Source organism: Cavia porcellus, unplaced genomic scaffold (assembly GCF_034190915.1).
Source record: "Cavia porcellus strain 051 isolate PalLab524CR breed Dunkin Hartley unplaced genomic scaffold, mCavPor4.1 scaffold_8, whole genome shotgun sequence".
Lineage (NCBI taxonomy): Eukaryota > Metazoa > Chordata > Mammalia > Rodentia > Caviidae > Cavia > Cavia porcellus.
The window spans coordinates 76,738,574-76,763,208 of NW_026947491.1; the positions used below are offsets into that span (position 1 = coordinate 76,738,574).

The 24,635-nt window shown below is 32.5% G+C and overlaps 1 protein-coding gene across 2 annotated transcripts in view; it reads right to left on the minus strand.

Moving 5' to 3' along the window:
- Nucleotides 1-5,725: 5,725 nt before the first annotated feature.
- The window catches only part of Rassf9 (Ras association domain family member 9), a 32,149-nt gene continuing 13,239 nt past the window's right edge, over nucleotides 5,726-24,635 (minus strand). For both annotated transcript variants that reach the window (XM_013159516.3, XM_003475897.5), the window contains exon 2: nucleotides 5,726-10,635. In XM_013159516.3, coding sequence (XP_013014970.2) covers nucleotides 9,375-10,619 — 1,245 coding nt within the window. In that variant the 5' untranslated portion in view covers nucleotides 10,620-10,635 and the 3' untranslated portion in view covers nucleotides 5,726-9,374. The remainder of the gene's footprint in view (nucleotides 10,636-24,635) is intronic.

The window sequence follows — 24,635 nt, forward strand, 5'->3', positions numbered from 1 at the left end:
GGACAGTGTGACCTGGAAAGATGTGTTTGTTCCCAGCTCCTCCTCTTTCTCTCTACCTCATAGATTCTATGGGTTGAGTACATTTCTCTCTGCCACGGTCCCTCTGCAGTCATGGTTTTTCAAATGAGCCAGCTGAGCATGGCCTGAAATTGTGAGGCAAAATAAACTTCTGCTCCTCTAAGCTGTGGGAGTCAGCTCTTTTCTCCCAGTGCTGAGAAAATACTACAGACACCTACCAAATGACCAAACCACAAATTTTCTATAACTTTTGGCTATTGACTCAAATTAAGTCTAAGTCTATAATTAAATTATGCTGTAAGGAATATTGCATGCATTTTCTATAAGGCTGCATTATATTTTATTTCACACTTCCCTTTTATTTACACATAATATTTTTCTTCAACATTGAATGCAGTAAAATATGTTAAGTGAATTTTTGCTTTGCTCTTCTTTTTAGTGCTTGTGTGTGAACCTATGTCTTGCACATGCTAAGGATACAGGATCACTGAGCTATACTCAAGCTCCTGTTAAATGAATTTTTTTATGATGTAGTATAACTTGTATTTTTAAATACCCAACTGAAATGACAATGAAATGAACAGCGAGATAATATAAATAATCATTCAGCCTGGTAGGCATACATTTCTTTTGACATATAGCCAGTTATGGAAACTTCTATTATAATTCACATAGCAAATATTATGAAATCAAGGAAATGTTATAATATTTATAGCTTTACATAATAATGGAAACCTACTCCATATACCAACTGAAATACTAGCCATTTTTCATGTTATAATTCTTTTTTCCTATAAGCATATCAAAAAGCCAGTTTTCTTATCATTTCAATTATTCAGTTAGAGAAATTCAGGTACAAGGTAGCTGACTATATTTAACTAAAATCCTGCAGATATTAAGGCCTGTAAATTTATTTGAACAGAATCTGTCTTTTTGCAGGAGGCCTGCCTTAGCTATTTTGTTGAATAAGTTATATTTAAACTAAGAGTATTAAACTATCGGCCATTGTTATTTTTGGACTTGTAGAGTCTTATTAGTAACATAACAAGTGGACACTTAAAAATATCTTTAGTCCTTATATGTGGAACTCGTAAGAATTTCCACCGTGGCTCGATGCATTCTATTATTTTCACCTCAGATTAAGTACTATTTGAAAATGCAACAATAAGTCTTCTGTCCTTGTGCAGCTGTACAGAAGACTTTTATCAATTTTCTGTTTCCAGATCACCTTTGACGTAATTCCTACATTCTTCATGTTTTCTTCAAACCAATGAACTCTCAGTCATGTTGGGAATGCTTGATTTCACATATCTTCATTTCAGGTTGGTAACATCTTTAGTTACTACCTCTGCTGGAATTAATAAACCATACCCTAGTGACTTTGCTGTAGAATCCTAGGGTAGCTGCTTGGGCTCGCAAAACTTGGGGCTACTGTCCAGATTCTCTTCAATCAAACTCTCCAGGAAAAGTACAGGAGTCTTTATTTTAACAAGCACTCTTTGTGATTCTGTTGATGATAGAAATCTGTGAACTAATTTGGAAGGGTTCGTGACTCAGGTTAACAAAAAATCATATCTGTAACTTCAGTTTTTCCTTTTTAGTGTGTCCAACCATTGAACGATTAATCTGTTAGCATCACTAGCCCCACCACAAGGGGACACTCGCCCAGAGTATTTGACATTTTTTCATTTTACAATCCTTTAGAAAATGACACCATATTGGATATTGGAAAATGATAAATATCTAACTTTTGATTTCTCTCTCCTAATTTGAAATTTTGGCCAAAGATCTACACTCAAAGGCAGAATAATCAACATTCACCATATTTAATACTTACGCATGCCAGGGATAATGATCCATACATATCTCACTTAGGTAAAAGGTGGTGCTAACATTTCAAAATGTTTCAGAATGAAAAGGTAGGTAGTTTTCTCTGTTCTATTACTTGGATGTTACAAATGACACTTAAAAATAAAATAAAAACTTTAAAATCAAGATTTGGACAAAAATCTGAATGCGTATATATTCAAAGTGTCTTTTTGCTAAGTGATAGAAGCAGGAAGACAAGTGGTAGAGTCATTTTGAATATAACGTGTAAGCAATACTTTACCCATGGATAGAAGTTTAAACTTTCTTGCATTATTTATACTAATGTAACTATTTTGTTATTGTCACAGTGCTAACCTTCTAGTTATATGTTTAATTTTACATTTATTGGCAAACATACACTGTGAATCTCTGTTAGGCACTGGAAAGATTAAAAATAAACAATACACACAAATTTCTTCCTCACTTCTATTTCCAGAATAGTTTTCTGTTCTGGAAACACAGTGATGTCCCTTTTTTCTTGCCGTACATTGCTTATTGATCATATCCATCACTCTTTCATCTATTAAATCCAACACTAACAACCCTAGAGCCCTATTCTAGCTTATTCGGGAGAGAGAGAAAAATGCTGTAGAAGGAGAGTTCTGAGTTTCAATTCTAGTATTATAACTTTGTAAAATTGCTACAAAAAGATAAAGATAATAAAACAGAGATGTAAATAATGAGAGAATTCTTAACATTTATTATGCATGTACTAAATCCATGTGATGCAGTATTTTATACAGTCTAACAAACTCTACCATTTAACTTGTTGTTTTCTTTTGGAAAAATATTGTAAAGGAACGAGTCTGACTTCTGGAGTTGGAATGGTTTGCTTACAGCATCCAGACTCCCAGCTCTTGTTAGGTCATCTGCATTGCTCACCACTCTCCAGTTGTTTGTTGCTCAGGAAAGTCTTGAAAGAGCATCAACAGAAAACAATAATAGAGCAGAATATTAGAGTAAATATTTTAGTGTTTTTAGTTATAAAATTTTATATTTTGATTTTATATTTATAGGGAAAATAAACTAGATTATATTATCATTGTAATAAAAATTTCTTAAATTATTTTTCCATTTTTATATACTTTTTGTTTTTTGTATGCATGTTTATTTTGTAACATATTTATCTTGTCTACTTACATTCACTTCGTTTAAATCAAATTTATCATTATATGTTTCCATAAGCATCACTAATAATGTCAATATATGTTAGTAATTTGAACCAATCCAAAATGTAATAAATGCTTCCTTTATTGTTGGAATTGTATCTAGCTAATATATTTAAAGGTAGCAAGGTATTCAAGTATACACATTTTCACAATATTTGGAATATTTTCTAATTAATTATTATGACATAGGAATATTAATTCAAAGGTATGAGTGTTTGAGAGTGTTAAACTATACCATTGTTTCCAAATTCCTACCTAATGTGTTACAACAATTACCAGATTAAATCTAGGGATTTACTTAATATAAAAGGTCATTTATACTTGTTTTAGCTTCAAAATGGGAAGTTCTTGAATAATATGAATGGTATGGCCGGTATATGATAGAAATGTATAAAGACTAATGTTGAGAATGGAAGGATTAAATAGCTAGGACTGTGACACTTTCCCATAGCTATAGTGGAGTCACACTCTGCCATAAATGATAAACTTGAGTCATTTGTAGGGAAGTGGATGCAACACAACAGTGTTGAGTGAAATGAATCAGACATGTGACCTTAAGGGTCTCATGGCTTTACTTACATGAGAAACCCAAAGTATAAATGAAGAGCAAAATAAAAGGAAAAACAGGAAGTAGGGAGATATATTTTCTCAAGTGAAAAGGAGATTAAAGATGGAAAAGAAGGAGGATGAGAAAAAGGGGATGATAAATTGAGCTGGAATGTGTTGCATATGTGTACCAGCTCCACACCAGGAATGTAAACATGATGTACTGCAAACATGTACAAAAACAAGGAAAGGAATAAAGAGATGGCTGATGGGGAGAGAGATGAAAACTAAAAGGTATTTTAAAAAAGGAACTAAGATGTATTATGTTGGGTCCAGAATTTAGCTCTGTGGCATAAGTGCCTGCCTGGCAAGCAAAAAATCATGAGTTCGATCCCTAGTACTGAAAAAAAAAAAAGTACATTATGTACCAATTCCAAACAAGGAGTGTAAGCATTAGGTACTGTAAACGAGTCCTTATAAAAGTTAAAATTTTAAAATTATGTATCATGTATCATGTGAAGGCATTTATAAAATGATAAAAATGTTTCATGAGTTATTAATTCATAAGCTGAACTATACAGTTTGATTTTTGACATTGAATACATTAATAATCCAGGCATAATGATGCTAAACTATAATCCCAGTAACGTGGGAGGCTGAGGCATGAGAATTGCAAGCTCAAGGCCAGCATGTACAATTTTGTCACTTAACAAGACTGTCTCAAAATAACATAAAATGAAAAAGTCTAAGGATGTAGCTCAGTGTGAAGGTCTTAAGCTCAATTCTAAGTAGTGTAATAAAAACAAAAATATGTAGATATGGAGTATATTTCCAAATGATATCCTAGTCAGATTAAGTTCCATTGAAATTTTGTTAAATGTTTAATTTCCATTAATGTTCAAAACATATTTTGAACAGACATTTCTCAAAGCTGAGGTACAGATGGACAATAATCAAAAAATATAGTAGTTACTAGCAAAATGCTGATCTAAACTACACTGAGATTCTCATTTTTACTGGTCAAGATAGCTTTTATGAAAACAACAACAACAAAATAGCAAATGCTAGGGAGGATGTGGGTATAAAGAACACTAACACACTACTGATGGGAATGTTAAGTAGTGTAGCCACTATGTAAAAAAATACAGATATTTCCCTCAGAAAAGAAAAAAAAATCTGAAAATAAGCTTAATACATAGCTGTATGGCTCCTGGTGTATGTCAGAAATAACTGATGTGAGCATACCCTGAGACATTTGCAAACCTGTATTTATGTCCACGCTCACAAGAACCAACTGTTGCAAACACCCTAGCTAACTGCATAAGAAAACGTGATATTTATATACTATTGCTAAGCTATAAAGCTATAAAGAAGGATGAAATTAGGTCACTTGCAGGCAAATAAATAGAAACGCAATTTATGATTTTAAGCAAAATAATACATTTTCTCTCATTTGTGTAATTTGAGTAAAAAATCACGTGAAGGTAAAAGGGAGATCATTACGGAACAAAAAAGGGGCTGAGAAGAGGGCAGAAGGTCATTAAAAAGGTAACAAAATAGATACAATGTTCAACCAATTGTTAAAAACCCATAATAAATGCAGGCTAACAAAATGTCAATTGTGCATTTTCATTCATTATTGAAATACTCCGATAAGAAAATGGTGTGAACTTCTTCCTATGCGTTTTACTAGATTTTATATAAATCTTTTGATAAGTCATTCATTGTCATCTATAAAATGAACATTAAGTTCTGTATGGCTCAAGTGACTTGTTATTTAAAACACCAAAACTAAAAGCTTCCCATGAGAAGTAATAGTAATAGCAAAAAGAATTCTCCTTAAAAAGCTTGTATTTGCTTGAATATTTTCACATTAGAGTGATTTCATTCTAGATATCACAATAATGTTAAAAAATTACCACAAAAACCGGGATATTCCTTCATAAAAATTGGGATAAATATATATTAATATAAAGTTTTGTTAGAAATATTTGTTGTAAATTTATGTTCATTAAATATCTTATATCATGTGAGTGTACTTAGTAATGAATAATTAAAGCTTATATCAAATTAATTTTTAATACAGCCATGAAAAACAGCTAGAAAGATAATATCACAAGAAGTTACACTTTTTTTCTTTTATTATTTTGGATTAGATACAACTTGAAGAAGTTATATATTCTTTATATTTGTCACACAAGTATTATTAAACCGGGCAAGAAATATGAAAAGAAATATCTTAGTACTTTTAAATATGCATATCAGGATTAAAAAGATATTCCTTTGTCACTAGAAAAATACATTTTAAATAGAACATTAATAATTCTACTTTGAACAATCATAAAAGGCAGCCACAGAAATACATTTTGTCATGTACAGAAGATGCTTAAATAAATATAAAAATAAAAATTTAATGGATTAGAATAGGTTGTACACACTAATAAGTGGTCATTTTTTATAAGTAAAAAAAGAAAATAGATATTTACTTAGGATATTTCAAAGTTGTTTTGTATTTCTTCCACTTCAAGCTCAGTTCTATAATAAATTCTCAAGTCAGAAAACAAAAAAATTCTATAAACTTGTCATTAACTGTTAAAATACTATATTTGATTTGCAAATCAAGGATTCTGTGGATCAAAAATTGAATTAAAAATTGAACATTTGTCCTGATCTGAACATTATACAATGTACATGTGCATGGAAACATCATATGGTACCACACAAAATGTACAATTTTATGGTCAATTTAAAAAAAATGATTCACACTGAAAAATAATTCCTAGAAACAGTAAGATTTAATACCTACTCCTCAAAATTTAGAGCATTCCTGTTAATGTTTTAAGTCTGGTAAAATCCATATTTATGTACAAAATGCACCAACATAGTTTAACAGGTTAAAAATGCACAAAGATGTTGTTGATCTAAAATTTAGCCATTGAATTCAAATAGATGAGTGAGTAAAAATGTTAGCATGATCAAAATCAACAACATAGATATAAAGTAATATGATAGTAATCCCTGAAGGAAGAGAGTGTGGTAAGTACACAAATAAACATAACCTAAGGAAGAATGTAAATGCTGAGTTCAATGAGAAGTGCATCTTAAAATCTCTGGGCATAGAGGCAAGAGTGCATAACTGGTTGAATTTAACAAAAAAGTTTTCATAAAAATGTGACATTTAAGCAATGTGAAAATGGGTGGCATTGCGGTATATGGTGTATGGAGAGGAAAGCCAGGAACCCAAGGCAGGGATGAACCAGTCTCCGTCTGTGAAAATCCGGGTCTTACTACGGAAATGAAGAACAGTCAGTTTTGGTTTCCTACTGGCTTTTTCACACTGAACTTGTCCGCTTGTTTCAGAATTTACAGATTTATTCTACAGTTTCTACAGATACTAAAAATCCTGAATTTTTTATCTTGTTCACTTTAACTCAAATTCTCAAGAATGAATAGATTAGTATCTACACTTAGGGAAATTGTATTGGTTGTTACAATTAATGCAATATATATAACACTAAGTTAGAGATTCACCATATTAACTGAGTGATTTAAGACTGCAAGAACCAAAAAACACAAACAAAACGTCAAATGGAAAATTTAAAATGAATTTGAAATCAATGTTCTTGCTTTCTTGTTTGTTATAAAATAAATAATTGAGACTTAGACTAGATGAATTTTCAACAGCATGAAAACATGTTAATTGAAAGTTACTATAATGAATTTATGTTCCTAATTTATTTTTATAAAAGCTACTTTTGAAATCAGGTAATTAACAACAGTAGATAAGCACTGCTCCTGTATTTTCTTACAAAACATAAGGTAATCCAAGGAGATTAGTCTCACTTTAGAAAAACAACATTGTAGTTGTTTTATCATTTATGATGATCTGAGTTTAATCCCTAGTAGAAAACAAAGAGCACGTCATTGTCCTACTATTTTGTTTAATGATTTATTGGGCTATTAGGGACACAGATGTTCACAAATGATTATTCAATTCCTTCCTTTAAAAAATGTAACCCATGTTAATATTATTTATTGTTTATCACTGTATTTTCTTGGGATGGAAATTCCTGTTTTGCTTACCGGTCAACTGCAAATATGGCATACAAAAATCCTGGCCCCCCAAAATAGAATATAGATAATTTTTAAAGTTGAAAAATGGAAATTCAGAATATGTTCTCAAAGATCATAAAAAAATAAATGAGAGTGAGAGGAAAGAATGAAAGAACAGATTAAGAGCATTCAAGAAAGTGTACATTAATACCGAGCTATCGATAAAATACAAATAATGGTTTATGATTTTTAAAAAATAAATGTAACTCACTGCAGTGTGAATAAAAAGGCAAGAAACAAGAAATACTTGGAATCTTCACATATGAAGCCTACACAACATAATGTTTCTACTTACATATTCACATATACAAGAAAGGTAAAAAGCAATAAACCAAAACAAAACAGAAACTGATCAGTTATCATTACCATAAAAGAATAAGATTCTTCCCAATATGAAGGAAGGAAGGAAGGAATGGAAAAAGGAAAGGTCATGAGAAGAGGAGAGGAAATCAGCAGGAAACAGGAGGACAGGCAGGCGGGTGGATAAGGAGAAAGAAAGAGAAGGGGGAAAAATAAAATTCTTAATTAAAAATCAAGGAAAGCCAAATATATTTGGGAACTAAAGTGACTGTTACTTAAAGCAGTATCTAAATAATCCATTCGACTTCTTGTGCTTTTACTAGCATGCCTGAGATGTCGCTAGGACTTCTTACAGTGAAAAAACTCATTTAAGCACTTTGGGTGACATCCTCAGAAGACAATCTAAAATACAGCACACAGAATAACGCGTCTGTCCGTGTAAATTTCCCGTCATGCATTCAGAGAAAAATTGTTCATAACGATGGCATGTAAAACACTATTTCACCCACACAAACAACTTTAAATTTTATCTCTTTGCTTAGGCAAATAGGGCATAAATGTACAATGCTGTAACTGATTTTCTCTTAACTCACAGTATATCTCCAAGCTGGAACCTTCATCTAATACTGATCTGATCAAAATATCTCAGTTTCCAAGTGGCAAAAGCTGATGCATAGCTCTGAATAATAGTTTTAATCATTGGGGCTTTTTTTTTTCCCTTCAGGAAACAGAAAGCTGGTATGCAGCACCTGGCTTGCCTCATCTACACTTATTGTAACCTACTGCCAGTACGTGTACATGCCCCAACAGTCACCTGTCATGTAGGCATAAATGGGTAGAAGCCTTCAGGAAGTGACAAACATGATAGATTGTACAAGCTAAGTATTGACAGAACCAAAATTGGATTAACGCAAATACAGCACAGTATTTTATAGATATAAAAATTCTAAGGACAAAATGTGAAAAAGATATGACATATTGACTATTACGTCTTCATATGTGGTTTCAATATTTTGTATTATTGAGAATTGTTTTAAAATTTATATAAAATCATTCCCCATAGAAGCTATGTGATTATCAAATAATTCCCATTAAATTAATTCTGTGTTCTATAGTGATAAGCGAGTTCTGTAGCATTCCTAATAAATAATTCATTGCTTGAACCTATAATAAAGTCACATTGGAAATCTTACACCAAAAAAGCGGAAAAAGAAAAAGAAAAATTCACTGTTTTTTATTTCCTACTAAATATTTTGACATGGTTTGCTTTTTTCTCCCAGAAAAGTTTTGTGACATACTTTCATATTAAATTTCAAAAATACAGACAGCATTAAAGCAAGTGAGAGGAAGCCACTGGCATTAGGTGGACAACAGCACCACATCCCCAGCGGTGGTTTCCGAGTCCTGACTGTGGTTGGAGCTGATTCCAGTGTCTGAGTCTGTGTCATTTGTGTAGGTGCTGAAGACCCTTTGGGGAAGGGGAGGCGTCTCCTCGCTGCTGCAGGGAGCCTCAGCCTCCTTCCCTCTGCTTTCCTTTAAAAGGCACTCTTCTGCCTTGCTCAGGTGAAGGGAATGCAGCTCCTTGGCTAGCAGTTCATATTCCTTTGCTTTCATCTGAAGCAGTGAGTCACTGTATTTAATCTCTTTCTGGATGCCACTCAAATGAGAGTGGATTTTCAAACCAGCTCTCATGCTTTTCTCCAAATCACACTTAACACTGTCTATATTAGGGTTTTCAAGTTCATCTGCAGCTGCCCCTTCTGGATCTTCACTTATTCCAGAGCAAACACTCTTCACTTCTTTTTCAATTTCAGCTGAGAGTTTATCGATGAGCATCCTGTAATATCTCAGTCGCTCTTCCAACTGTACAATCCCATCACTTTCGCTCAGGTCCTCCAGAGGCTGGTCTTCCTCAGGCTGCGAGGCTAACTTGGGCTCAACTTCACTGAAAGTGGACATTAAATATGCATCCTGGACGTAATTTTCTCCATTGTTTTCCACACGATCAAGGTGGAACTTGGCTTCACACTTTTCGATCTCCAGATCCAGCTCTTTCATCCTCTGCACTTGCTGATGAATAGTGTGATCCTGGGAGATGATCAGGTGAACTAATGTCTCCATATTATCGCGATCGTAAGAAACCGTGTCCTGTTTGATTTTAGCCAGTTTCCGGAATGTTTTTCTGACAATTCTTTTTTGTTTATCTGGTGGTAATGTCTTCATGTAATTAGCTGGGCTGAGCTCCCGCAGTTTTTCTGTGTTTTCCACTAATTTGGCCTCCGCTGTCCGCCACAAAGGAACCGGGAAAAAAGCATCTGCTTTAACCAAAACAAATTGCATATTAGGCTGCTCATCTCCCCATGATTTCCAGAGCTTCAGGATTCGGGTCAGCGGAGGAAGAACTCGTTCTGAGCCTCTCCACTTCTCAATGATGCAATAGTCATTGGGCTTTCCCAGCAGGAAGCGTTTCTCCCCAAAAGTAGCCTCGTGGTCCTCCAGCAAGGCCTGGATGACATCAGCAGAGGTGGTGCGTTTAGTTAACCCGCAGACAATCTTTTCTTCTTGGCAAACCCAAACTACAATTTCCTTCTCTTCTGATTCCATGTCTTTAGTTGGAGATCTAAAAGAAAAACAAAGCACATTATATTTCTGTCATCACCCATGTAACCTGAGAAGGATGTTTCAACATTAATAATCTTCAGATTTTACCCTTAGTAGGAGATGAACTTTCATGTTCAGGTTATGTAAGAATCCTATGATTTTATCTAAGAAGAAAAAAAAAAAAAAAAAGCTATGGAAAATATTTTGTTTTTATTTTCCAGTAGGTTTGGTAAAGATAAATTGTTATCAAAGAGAACTGAAGCTATTCTAATTTGTCTTTGAAAGTTGGCCATGTTATATTCACAGTTACAAATGCTACAGTTAACAAAATAATCAGGAAGAAGGGGAATAAGAAGAACATAAAAAAGATCCTTTTCTTTTGGAGCCTCAAAACTACAAAAGAACCAATAATAATTGAGATGATATTAGAGTCAGAAGTTAAAAATAGTTAAATATTGAAATTATTCATTGTCCCATTCAATTAATGTGCACTATATGCCAACATGTGACATATTAAAGATATCAAGTATCTAATAGTAAACCAAAAAGACAAGAAAATATATACGAATATACAACTAATATAGTACCTCAATGTACATTGGTCAATCTGTTTTTTATTACTATAACAAAACACCTGATGTAGGTTACTTTATAAATAAGAAGGTTTATTTTAGCTCAGAGTTCTAGAGGTATAAATCTTGGGAGTTTCATCCAATAACAGAATCCAAAGGCAGTACAAAGAATTATATGACAATACAGAGTGCACAACTCTGTAATTTCTCTTCTCATAAAACCCCAGAATTCAATCACAGGGGCTCCACCCTAATGACCTTATCTAATCCTAATTATTTCCTTAAGGCACAATCCTCAAGTGCATAATAAAATAAGCCTCCACCCTCATAATACCATTAATGTAAAACTTTGGGGATTAAACTGCTGCATAAATTCAGGGATACGAATGATTATTGAAACCATAGCACTGCTTAAACAAATGGCTGTAAATAGGAGAGGAAAGGCAAGTTTTCTTTGAGTATGAGAAGCATGGGGATTTTATGATTTCTAAGCCATACCTGTCAGAGCATTTAAAGATCATATTTTTCCTTTATGATTATAAATCAAATTACTTGTCTTCTATAATACCTTTAAAAATGTGTGCAAAGAAATGAGTGATATTAAATGAATTACATTCCACTATGATAAATGGTGGCATAAGAATTTTGAGTAGAAAGTGTCCTGGGAATGTTTAGTCAAACTCATTTTTTACTTTATATAACTTCAGAGCATATAACTCCATAAAGCACATGTTAAAAACCTATTCCTGGCTTCTAGACTCTTGTAACCCTTAGAATTTAATAGGTATTTATTTTTTAGTAATAACAAATTCTATTTCATCAACTTTATTTTAAATGAATTAATTATTAGAATTTGGATATTGATGCTCCCGAAGTGAAAAGTGATTAATAAAAGTGAAATAATAAATAAGGTATATCAAATAATATAAATATTAAATCTATTTCCTAACAATGATACTCAGCAAATGTAAACATTGAAACATAGCAAGTAAAATTTTATAATTATTTAAAATCTACAATGTCATGATGGTTCTTTTACAAATAATTTTAATGATTTAGTACTGAGTAATATGATATTTTAAAGTAAATATTATGATAAAATATGTTTGAATTTTCTCATTTAATAATACTGGACACCACAAAAGCAGGTTAGAATTTAAAATGATAAATTATTTCTATATTTAGATTTATAGAGAAATAATATGGAAAAGTATTCCTGACCAAAATATGTGTGTTCTCAAATAAATCATTATCCATTAGTTTCTATATTATGGCTACAAAAACATTGTTAACCATTAACAAATTAACTCTAAATAAATATCATCTTAATGTTTTAATCATGTATCATTGTAAGTTCTTAATTTTTTGTTTACAAGGAGTCTCACTATGTCCTTAAAGACCATGCTGGTCTCAACTCATGGAGATGCTCCTGCCTCAGCCTTCTGAGTGCTGGGATCACAGGCATGCACCATCAAACCTAGCCACTGTGGGTACATTTTTACACTCTAACACGCATAATTTTAGTAAAACACACTTTCTGCATAATTTCATGCTAAGTTAAAACTACTTTCATAATTATTAATCATGGATAATAATACTAATACAATAATAATGTTTAAATGAAATACATCTTTTTAAATTTGGGGGGGGTTAATTCTAAAAAATATGATTAACAACAGCAACAAAATCTGTTAAAAACACAGCATTGATAGATGGTAACTATGAAACATAAAACATTTAAAATCTTCCAAATTCTCTTCTAAACTGTTACATTAAGTCCTTTAATAGTCAGAGTTCTGTTCATCTCATTTCACAGATAAGGAAACAGAGGCACAGGAGACTAGTAGCAATTTGCTTACATTCAGGTAGTGGTGCAGTCAGGATTCAAATTCAAGCAAGACCTAGGGTTTCAGAAACTGTACTTCTAAGTAGCACACTATCAAAGCAAGTCTATATATTTGATGATTTAGTGATTGGGATTAAATTAGAAACAAATTTCCTTTAAAAGAATTTTATTATGTGAATTAGCTTTGAGGGAAAAGGAACCTGATTGCCGACTAGAGGCATCAGCTGATCCAGGAAACACTTCTCCCAGCGGCCAGCATCGGAAGAAAATATTCAGGAATGTGTTACTTTCTGTGCTTTAAAAATACAGAAATATTCTTGTCCTGAGCTAAGGCAATGATAAAGGGTCGCTGCTTAGTTTGGGCATTTCATTTAGCTGGTTAGACCTCTATATGTTCCACAGCCCTTGTTGGCTTCTTGGAGTAGCCCTATGTTCTTTTTTCTAGCTGACAGACATCAATCAGTTCCGGGTCTGTAGCTAAGAAAAATCACATTACTGTATTTATAAATTTTTCAATGCTGATCTAGAGCTGCAAAGAAGATGGTGAGCAGAGAATTCTTTTGTTCAATACAATAATGATGATATATGTAGAAATCCCCCATTCTGTCATGGCTCCTATACCAACTGGGATATTGTTTTACTTTGAAAGGATCAAGTTCCACACTGGAGTATTCCCTGAAGTTTTAGTCGTTTCCAACTCACATAGACAAGCAGGACTAATGGTCTTACCCACAACCAAAAAAGATATTAATTTAATTTTAGTACATGTGCTGCCAAAGTGAGCACAAGAAGCTATTAATTCAATATTATGTCTGAAACAATTACTGCCTTTATTAAAAACTTAGCAATCTTACTGGCTCCCAGTAAGATTACCCTTGTATTTTTGTAGGTCAACGATTATCAAATTGTTGGAAGATTTTTACAAAAATCATTCAAACCAAGTGATATTTAAAACTTTCTGCTTTATTGAAGGTATTAAAAAATAACCATTCATTACTAAATTTAGGCAGTAAATTTTCCGCAAGTATATGATTCATCACGTCCACAGTCTATTTTATAGCAGGCTTAAGATTTTGAAAACTTTACTTATTTTATAATACGGCTCTAACTGAGTTTCTATTTGTTCACTTGACAAATATTTGTTGAGTCCCTCCGCTGTGGCTGACACTGTTACGGGAAATGGGGATAATAAAAAAAGACTCATAATAATTTTAAAAAGGATCAGTTCTAGTAAATTGTGGGAATACATGGTAGAGTTTGGTAGGGAACATTTTGTTTACTGTCAGATTTAGTGTTAATAGTATTAGAACTGAAGCCAAATAAAATGTTCTTTTCCCAACCTTTGGAAATTTAATAATAGAAATAATGATATTTATAAAACACACATAGCAAAAGGTTGAAAATACAAGCATAAACTAGACAACTTCTTTTGTCAAGTAATGTAATATAATGAAATGCAACATAATAAACCACTGTTAGCTAAAATGGATTCAAATCTAGTTGTTGAGACTTCTAACCTCTGATTCTAATGCAACATGGGATTGCCACTTCAAAAGCAAAACAAATACATACTAAAGTTTGTTTTATTTTGTTTTGTTTGCTTTGTTTTTACATACAGTTATTAGGAATGGCGGTTAAACATTTCACTAGATCACAAGCTATTAGGTAAAGCATGCGGTAGCCACAAAAAAGCCAAACCAACAAACCAAAACCCTGAAACACATTCAGCTTTGTCTGGTTTTTTAATAAAACCTCATTTTCCAATAATTCGCTTCATTTTCTGTGCTTCTGCCAGAGCTTTAGTTCCATATATAAATGATCTCAACTTTGCTAGTGTGACTTTTCTCTTTCTCTTCAGCCCTTTGCACTACGCCTTAGCACACTCACACTCTTGTTTGCTCGGTCTGCTTTAATAACTTTCATCATTTATGTCCTGTGTGTTGGAACATTTGTTTATATTCCCTATTTCCAATGTAATGAACTCAGTGCATTTCAGAAGCTTCTTGGCTCATAGCACCTTTGAAGTTAAAGACGACTGAAGTTAGAGATAGATCCACTTTGCACAACAGAAATCAAACAAAGAGAAGGAGAGTTATTTGCTTTAAACGACAAAGTTTTGAAGTCAGATATGAATCAGCTATCTGCACAGTCAGAAAAACAATAAGTAAATAAAAATTTAAAGTACACTTTTACTTGTGCCGACAAAATAGCAAATAAAAATTAAAATACTGCTCCTGTAATATTAAGCAGAGTATGGCAATTTTGGTGCTAATTAAAACAGCACAATTAATAAAATGTAAGAAATTCTATAGTGAAATGTATGCTGAAAAATTGAGTAGTGTTTTGAGTTGATTTTGAACTAGATTATTTCAAAATGACTAATAAAAATCACATTTAGTCATATATACTACTAATACTATCTCACAATACATTACTAACAATACATTACCTACCAATACATTACTATCACAAACAATTATTTTTAGTATGTTTTGGTAAGTGAAAACTCAACAAGTGAAATGATTGAAATATACTTGAGTAGATTTTATTACACATTCTAAACATCAATAAAGTACGGGCAAAATTACAATTATACAGTATTCATTTATGACACTTCTCATGCACATACTATTCTTAATTATATGTGTTTTTAATATCTTACTAAATTGAGTGATAGTAAATATATGCATTTGTTTTGCTGCTTTTATTCTTTATTTAAAAATAATTTTAACATTAGATGCATTTAAAATTAATATAGCAAAGAGACAGTATGATATGGATATATTACTTGAATTTCTGAAACCTTTCTTCTGAAACACTAGTGATATTGATTTGTACATATTTACAAAAATATATAAGGGAAGAATTAGAATTAAAGTTAGAATTTATAATGCATTATTAACTATCTTGAAAAACATTTTGAATTCTGGTATGACCAGAATTACACCACTGCTGATCCACCACAGTAATTCTGCCATGTGAATGTCGTACATTTCTCACAAGCTTGTGGAAAATATACAATAGAAGAAAGAGCAAAGAAGTTTTAACATTTGCTACGAATGGTTGTTAATAGCACCAATACAATTACTCCTATTATTATTTAATAGAGATAGGTGTAGTGTTATTAGTAATTTATTTATTCACATTATCAAACTTCCAATACATAACAGTACTAATTTGCACTATTTTCCAACCTGTCCCACATTATTTTTTCACCTGTTTCATTGTTTTTTTAAACATGTACAACACCAACAAAAACAACGTTTTCAAAACAATGTGTTAACTAGTAAGAGAGATTTTAAAAATACTTAGTACATACTTGGGATCATAGATGAGTCAAGAATGTTTTTAACCTTCAGGCTGACAATTTTGATGTTGAGGAAGTTTGTGTTAATGGACCACATTTCACTAAAAAGATACATATATTCCTGATAATTCTACCGTAACTTTTTAAATTTTCAAATTTTGCCTTTTTAAGATATTATCATCATAAATTTAGAGGATATGTATACTAAATAAAATTCTCAACAAAGTGTTAGCCTCATATCTGTGTATTTTTTATATTCACTATAGAACACTAGTTTGAATACAAGACTTTCATTGACTGTTATCAACAGCTTAAAATATTTCTCCATTAGTATTTAATTTTCATGCCACGAAAATATACAAGTGTGTTGGTTTGTAATTAAAATTCAGCATTTATACAATCAAGTAATCTTTCCACATATATACTTTGAGTTACTATTATGCATAAAATATTTTGGGAAAATTAACGACTGAAATATTGATGTTTTAAAGTATTGTGTAAACTGTAGGGCTGTATTGCCAAATTAAAGATACAACAGAAAAGGGATTCAGTGTATAAGCAGAGAAAAGTGAAGGTAAGTGGATAAAATTTGTCCTTCTTTATTCAGTTGTCTAAAAGCAAAAAAAGAAAAAAATACTTAACTGGGAACAGAGGAGAATCAACAAACAGCTTTATTTCTTTCTACTGATATATTGTAGAAAACTGAGTTGTAAAATTGAGTTGAAGTTTGTTGTACAAACCATGAAAACATAATTATTTTATAGGGAGCCCAATTTCCAAATGAGAACCATTAAAAAGATAAATTACTAAGAAAATTTAGTTTTAAAAATGCATTCCTCAAACCCATTACTGTATAAACTTGAGAATGCAATCTATAGATAGGTGCAGAAGTATTTACAATTTGAAATGTAATTTTACACCTAATCAATATAAAAATTCTTTATTTCTTATGCCCTTGTGGATACCATGGATTACTAATACAATCTAGATACCATGCCTAGGAACGATTCCAAATAAAATGCTAATTGTTGATGTACAGAGCAAGACATCAGGTGCAAGCAGTGGAGATGAGCATTTGCCTAGAAGCACATCAAGGCCCTAGTTTAATCACCAGTCCCCCACACATGCCAAAAAAGACTTCATGCCTGGAAACCACAATTTGAACAACTTTTTTTGTGGTAATTGAACCCAAATTTGTGTGTGGTAATTGAACCCAAGCAAGGTTTTTCCACTAAGCTGTATCTTGACCCTTGAATTATTTTAAGACAAGGTTTCATTAAATTGCTAAGTAGTTCAAATTTGGTTCAAACTTGCTGCATTCCAGCCTCAGTCTTCCAGGGTGCTAAGATTACAGCAGTGTGCAATCCTCTTTACCTACAGTTTGAACTTTTTCAGGTCCAGGCTATTGGTGCCATCTGTGCCTGGGCACTGTGATGGAAGCCTCTGTCAGACTGAAACTAAAGGCCTGTGCGTTTTGGAAGTACATCTGAGTCCTGGCCAGCTACCAAAAGGCAAGTCTCTGCTTCCTTTGTAATTACCATACTATATTCTTTAAACTGAAGATTCTCTCAGTTGTCCTCCTCCTAGAGTTTTTTCTTCAAGAGTTGTTTGGCAACGTATAGAGATATTTTTGTTTTTGACATCGAGGTCTGGAGATATTACTGACATCTAATGCACGGAAACCAGTAACACGAATATTGTATAATACACAAAATAGCCCCTCATAGCAAGGAATTGTGTGGCCTAAAATGTCTGTATTGTCTCTGCTAAAGAATGCTTTTTTGGATTTAAAACAGAAAGTCAGAGTTTCTCCTTTAACCATTTTTCTTGTATCTTTTCTGGAATCTAATAGTAAAATGTATGCAAACAACAATAAAAGAGGGAAAAATCACAGATTTCAAGCAATCAAACGTAAGTGCTAATGAAAGCTGAGATTTTATCTAATGAAATATAAAGGAAGTTTTTCCCTCTATATATGATAGCCAATCTTTATGCTTATTATGGTTAATCTTCCCCAAATCAACTTCCTGTTCATCCCTGAGCTGGTTCTAGAGAATACCGAGATTTGCATTTTGAACATCCAGAATAGGGTAAGTGTTTGTCCTGGAAAATCTTACATCCAAGCCTAGTTAATCTTTGTTCAAAAATAGCATTTGAACAACTGACAAGTATATATGGCACACTGGTTGTCATGTGAAAAGACAGCTTGGGGATGGTGTGACGTACTGGAAATGAACCAGGGTTCTCCAGCACAACGCCAGTCACCATGAGGCTTGGGACCCAGAATGGATTGTCATTGTGTTTCCCTTATTTCATCCCTGTAACCTACTCTGGACAGGATGGACAGAAAGTATGAGTTAAGAGGGAGGATTTTTAGGTACTCAAACTTCAGGAGAAGAGAAGGACAAGACAATACCTGCAGTCTTCATAGGATGAAAGAGAAATACTCAGAAAACTGTAGGAAAAAATATTCTTCCACTCTGCTATTGCTGGTTGTTTGTAGCCATGGACGTTAGGGCCAGCTTAATCTGAAACAGTCTTTAGAATGCAGTAGCATTAATACTTTTCTGTGGTATTCTTTTGCTTTTGTTGTTCAGAAAATATTCCAGAATCGAATACTGTCTTAAAGTCATCATTCTCCTGAGTTGTGAATACAATAGTTTAACAAAAAATCTGGGTTTTTTTGGTCTTATTACTTAATACAAGACATTGATTACTAATATTGTCTACATGTTTTAGCTCCTGGCTTAAACGAAGATAGTGTCATATTATGTTTTATTTTCCAGATACAATAATACGATAAATACTTTTCATCCAAAATTATTATTCATAAGAAAACAAAAATTGTTTTTCTATTATTTTTAACCCATGATATTGTTAATAATCAGATTACTTGTACTAACAAAATGCAAATTAAATGTAAAAAGTTGTTAAGGTATTTTATCTGAGGAATGATGAAATAAATAAAATTAGGTGCATGTACAGTATACATTCAATTGTTTCCTGATATTTTGATCGACATTTGTTTTAAACCACCAATGTGGAAGCCAAATGTATACTACCTATCTCTATGTGCCCAGCACTCTGATAAATATATTTTAATGATCTCTACATGTCCAGTACTCTGATAAATGAATATAAAATAAGAAAAAAAATAATTATAAATTTATAAAACTCTGATACTCTAGGAAACTCAGATTCTACACTAGATCTTAGCCAAAAACCAAGAACTGATTGGAAATGCAGATTTAAAGATTCATAGTTGTCGAAGTTTTCATACAAAAGTTAAATGACTGTGACATTATGGTGACCCCTCTTAGACAGTCTCATCTTACTCAAAATGTTTATGAAGTGTGATAAAGAATGTGTTCCAGCCTATTGAACACTTCTACTGGTCTGTATGCATGGAGTTATTTTTCAAATTATATCAGCAAATAACACTTCAAATGAGACCACAATGCAAGATTCAGAATGATAATTAGGAATGAGAACTATAAACTAATAAGAAAGAAGAGATCTGAGTTTAACATGTTTACCTAAGGCTCAAATATGGCCATAATTAGTTGAAATTCACTATGCTGTAAATAGAAGCATATAATTCATTAAAGAATATAAAGCAATTTGGATAAGAGCAAGATGACTAAAGCTTTCTGTCAGAGATCATAAACTGGTATTTGAATTTTCAAATCTAGCTAAATTTGACTACAAAATTTAATATGTTGAGAATACTACAAATAATTACTTTAGATGCTTGTGTGTTAACTAAGATGTCACAACTACGTTGGAACTTTTGGTTATATTTTGAGTTGTATTTCTAAATTTAGTAGTACTTTTATTCAGAAAGAAAGTCCTCAGAATGCAAGCATATAATTAGTCTAATAAATTATTTTTGCTTCAATGTTATTTTGTGAGAGACAATATATATTTGTGTACAATAAGACTGATTGGCTTTGTAATAAAAGAAGAACAATGGTCCAAAATTAAACAGCAATTTAGAGCCACAGTAGGAAACGGGTAACAGAAATATATAGTTTTTTTGAGAAAACATCTATGTTGATCAGTTTAATTCATTCTATTAGTTTCCAAATATATCGTGCATTTGAATATGAACTCATGATACAATATGTTATAATAATTTCCATCAATATGCATTTGCTAATGGAATTTTAGCTTCAACAACTGTGCAACACTGAATATATAAAAAATGGAAGATAATTTATGTTTAAAAATGATGATGTTGTTGGTAAGAATAAAAAATGTTTAGACGAATAGATTTTAAAATTTTAGGATGATGTTAAGACAGAAAATGTCATGAGAATCTGAAAATACATGCATGAAATTTCAGAGAAGTAAAACAATAGTCATTTAAGTAGTATTTAATAAACAATAAAATACAGAAGAGGACCTCAATATCTTCAGTTCCCAAGACCCTTTGAAGAAAGTCAAATTAAGTAAGACTCCCAAAATATTAAGTTTGGAACAAAGATTCTGGATTTGAATCATGTTTGTAGAGAAGACCCATTGATCACGTGACAGTGTGATTATTGTAGACTTGCTGGTGGAGGAACATGTAGTTAACAAATAGAAAGTACAGGGATGGGAGTATGAGCAGTGGAAGATGTATGAAAGGATATACTGGATAATAACAGGTCATATTTGTTATATGCATAGTAGATGCCAGCCTTTGTTCTAAGTTTATACATACACTATCAAATGAGTCGCTACTATCCATTCCATTCTACAGATTCAGAAACTGAAACGTAAGAGATTAAATAGCGGTTCAGTGCTACTCTCAACTAACAAGTGAGAGAAAATGGATAAATAAGCTAAATTGACTCACATACTAATGTACTCACTAAAATCTAAACTAATCCTCAAGATAAAATATTACACTGAATTTTTGCTATGAAATCAAGATAGAAAAGTCTAAATGTGAACCTATTGAAAAAAAAAAAAACTTTAGTGGCATCATAATGAAAACATAAAGCAAGATATCAACTACAAGTACTTTGCTATATATCAAGTACAGGTACTTTGATAAATTACCAACACATACAAATCAATTGTCACTGCACAATTTTTAAACTTTTGACCCAATGATTGAGCTCATGACTTTGTGTTTGCCAGGCACATGCTTATGCCACTGAGCTAAATCCCTGTCCCATAACCGTACTATTTAAAGATTGATTTTTTTAGCAATCTGAAAACACAGCACATGGAATTTTAGGTTTTTTGTCTTTTAAACTGTGTAAGAACAAGCATAACATTATGCTTTAGGGTCTTGATAAAAAATTGGATTGTTCATTCAATTCAAATTTAAAATTGAGTTTTAAAAAATTTCCAAAAAGCAAAGCTTTATCATGTCCCATAGTACTGTGAAACTCAAAAGTATGAACTAGCAAAGTGAAAAGAATTGTTTACACTCTGATGTTTATTTACACTTTTAGTTTCTCACTGAGAGAAACAATGCAATATTTATACAAAATATGGATACATACAATTTTATGAAATATGCTGATGGGTTCTTTAATTAAAATATTATCACTTTTGAAAAATCAGAAGTTGATTAAAAGTCTAGAAGAGGGTTTCAGATCTTCTTTAAATCTCAGACAACTGTTGGATTAATTTTCACTAAGTTCTAATGTGTGACACGTTCCCTCCTTGTTCCCAGGCTCTAAAACCTACAGTAATCATTTAATCCTACTTGCTATGCTACCAGCATAAGAAAACTAAAGGAACTTTATATAACACAAATATGCTCTGGTTAAAATAGAAAGAGCAAAGTTAAATAACAATCCACGTTCCTTGTCTTTGTTTAAAATGTGCACCTGTGGATACACAAATACTGAATAGAAGTTACACAAAATTAGAATTAACAATACAGACAAATGGGAAGCTCTGAACCATCAATAACTTTTTTTCAAAAACAACTTTGCCAGTCCTAAAAAGAAAGAGAGAACTTTCATCCATATATATTACAAATCTTCTGTACATCACTTAGAAAAGTAGAATCAATGTTTTAATAGATTAAGTGTTTGCAGTAGTACCAAAAATAAGTTTCCTCCAAATACAAACCATTAATATTTTTCTTAGAATAGTTTAAAAACTTCAGTCCTTCAGAAAATTGACTTTTATTTAAAACAGAAGGGTCAAAATTAATGAATAAAAACAAACAATTACAAGAAAGCCCCCTAAACGTTGAAATGTGGTTTGTGTGCATACTTACTTTATGCTCAAGTAATGCCAGTTGAATTGTCTGGGAAGTAATACCGTAAATCAGTCATGCGGGGTCAGGGCAGCCCCAGACATTCCATAGGTGCAGGTAGCCATAGTGCACTCCCCCACAGGGAGAGTAAAGGGAAGGAGTGTGTGAAGAATGTGTCTTGGAGATTACTGGGGGTTAAGTAAACCGAGCTCATAGTTTAGATTCCGGAAATTGATTATGATCAAAATGTAAATATTTAACATGTAGCATTTACCAGGTGACCTGCTGAGAAAATATCTAATTCTCATTGCAAATTCTAATGTTTGCTTCCCACTGTTACCTGTTCCAGTACCTGGCGGGTATTGAAGGCTTCCTTATTACCAGTATTGATAGAGAAATATTTCATAACAACAAAGCATATTTATTAAAGGAATTTTCTTAGTCTGGATTTTTCATTGAATGATAGCTGTCATTATTTCAACTATTACCATTGATTTTCTTCTTGAAAGCCAAACCGTAATTGGTTTTGTCTTCATAGTAGAAGGTATTTCCTCACAATAGCAATGTTAAACTGAGTCTCACTGCCCTCACGGGCTCCTTACCCTCGAAGTGTATTCAGAGAAAGGCTGGCCTATTTGAGTGACACCAAAAATATGAAAGAAATTGAAGGATCCATTAGAATAGATGAAAAACACTTGGTAAGCTCCTTTATTCCTGCTTTCCATTTTCTGAATAAAATTTTTAAGTTGTAATGAAATGTGACTTCATTTGGAAGCTTTACCTAAGATAATCAGCTTTTCATATTAATAACAAATAAATTAGCTTTAAAAAGCAATTGTGAATTAAAGATTTATCAAAATAAAAGTATATGAAAGCCTGTTACCAAATTCCCTGTTAAGGAAAAGGAGAGAAACTGAGCAACATTAATGAAAACAAAACAAAACAAACAAACAAGCAAAACCAGTAACTTATGTCAAATGTATATAGAGTAAGTGGATTTTTCCTCCCCGGGTTTAACTCTTTAAGATGATTTGAACTTTTCTCTTCCACCCTTCATTAGGACTTCCCTGTAATCTCTACCTCCTTAAATTCTGAAATCTTTTACCTTTTCCTCTGGCCCTTTTCACTATCTTGTCAAATTAAAGCAACTTTCATTTAAGCATACATGAAATTACCTTTCCTTCACCTACTTTAATAACGACCCACAGCTACTCAGTCTAGTTCATTACTTTGGGCAACTCTCTAACCCATCACAAAGCAACCTTTGCCCCACTTCCCCAAATGGACATCATTCGCTTCGGGTTACCAGGATCCTCTTAATTGTCAAGCTCAATAACCATTTTTTAGAACTGATCTGACTTGATTCTTTTAACAAAACATGTTTAAACATTCACATTTTGGTTCTTAAGTCTATGATGCCATGAGGTCCTTTCTTAACTCTAACATCTTTTTCCAAGTTCTCTCAGAGATCTTGCTTCTTTCATGTATTTCACAGAGGTAGTTGTCATGCCAGACCCAATTTATCTGGCTAAAAATTTTACATATCTCCTCTCTTCAAGCAAAGGTGTCTATTGCTTTATCCCTTGAACACACTTCAGGACTTGTTGTGACCAAAACAAATATGGCAAACACTATGAGGCACAAATTCTGAAGTCCAGCTTTCAAGAAGTCTTGTGACTTCTGGTTTCTTTTTTGCAAAGCTGTCCTGAGAATACCATTTGATGAAAAAGCCTGTGATGCACTCTAACAGGGAAAGAAAAGGAGGTCTGGCCATCTCAGCTGCTCCCTCTGAATGGAGTCCTTAAACAAGCAGCTGCTCCTAGAAGTAAATGACAACTGACACATTAGGGATCCCGCAGGTGTTTTACTATATCTGGTTTCTTGTTCCTTCTGGTGACAAGGATAATATCCACAGTATCCACCAAAGTATTATGATAGTTCTGAAGTCAATGCAATTTCCCCTTCAGAGCTAAATGCATATTTGCGGTTTTTACTTAATACTTTTATTTATATTACCCACTACTCAATACCACTTGGCACTAGAAGGATTCCAAATGTAACGCATCAAAACTAGTCAATTTGAGTTTCA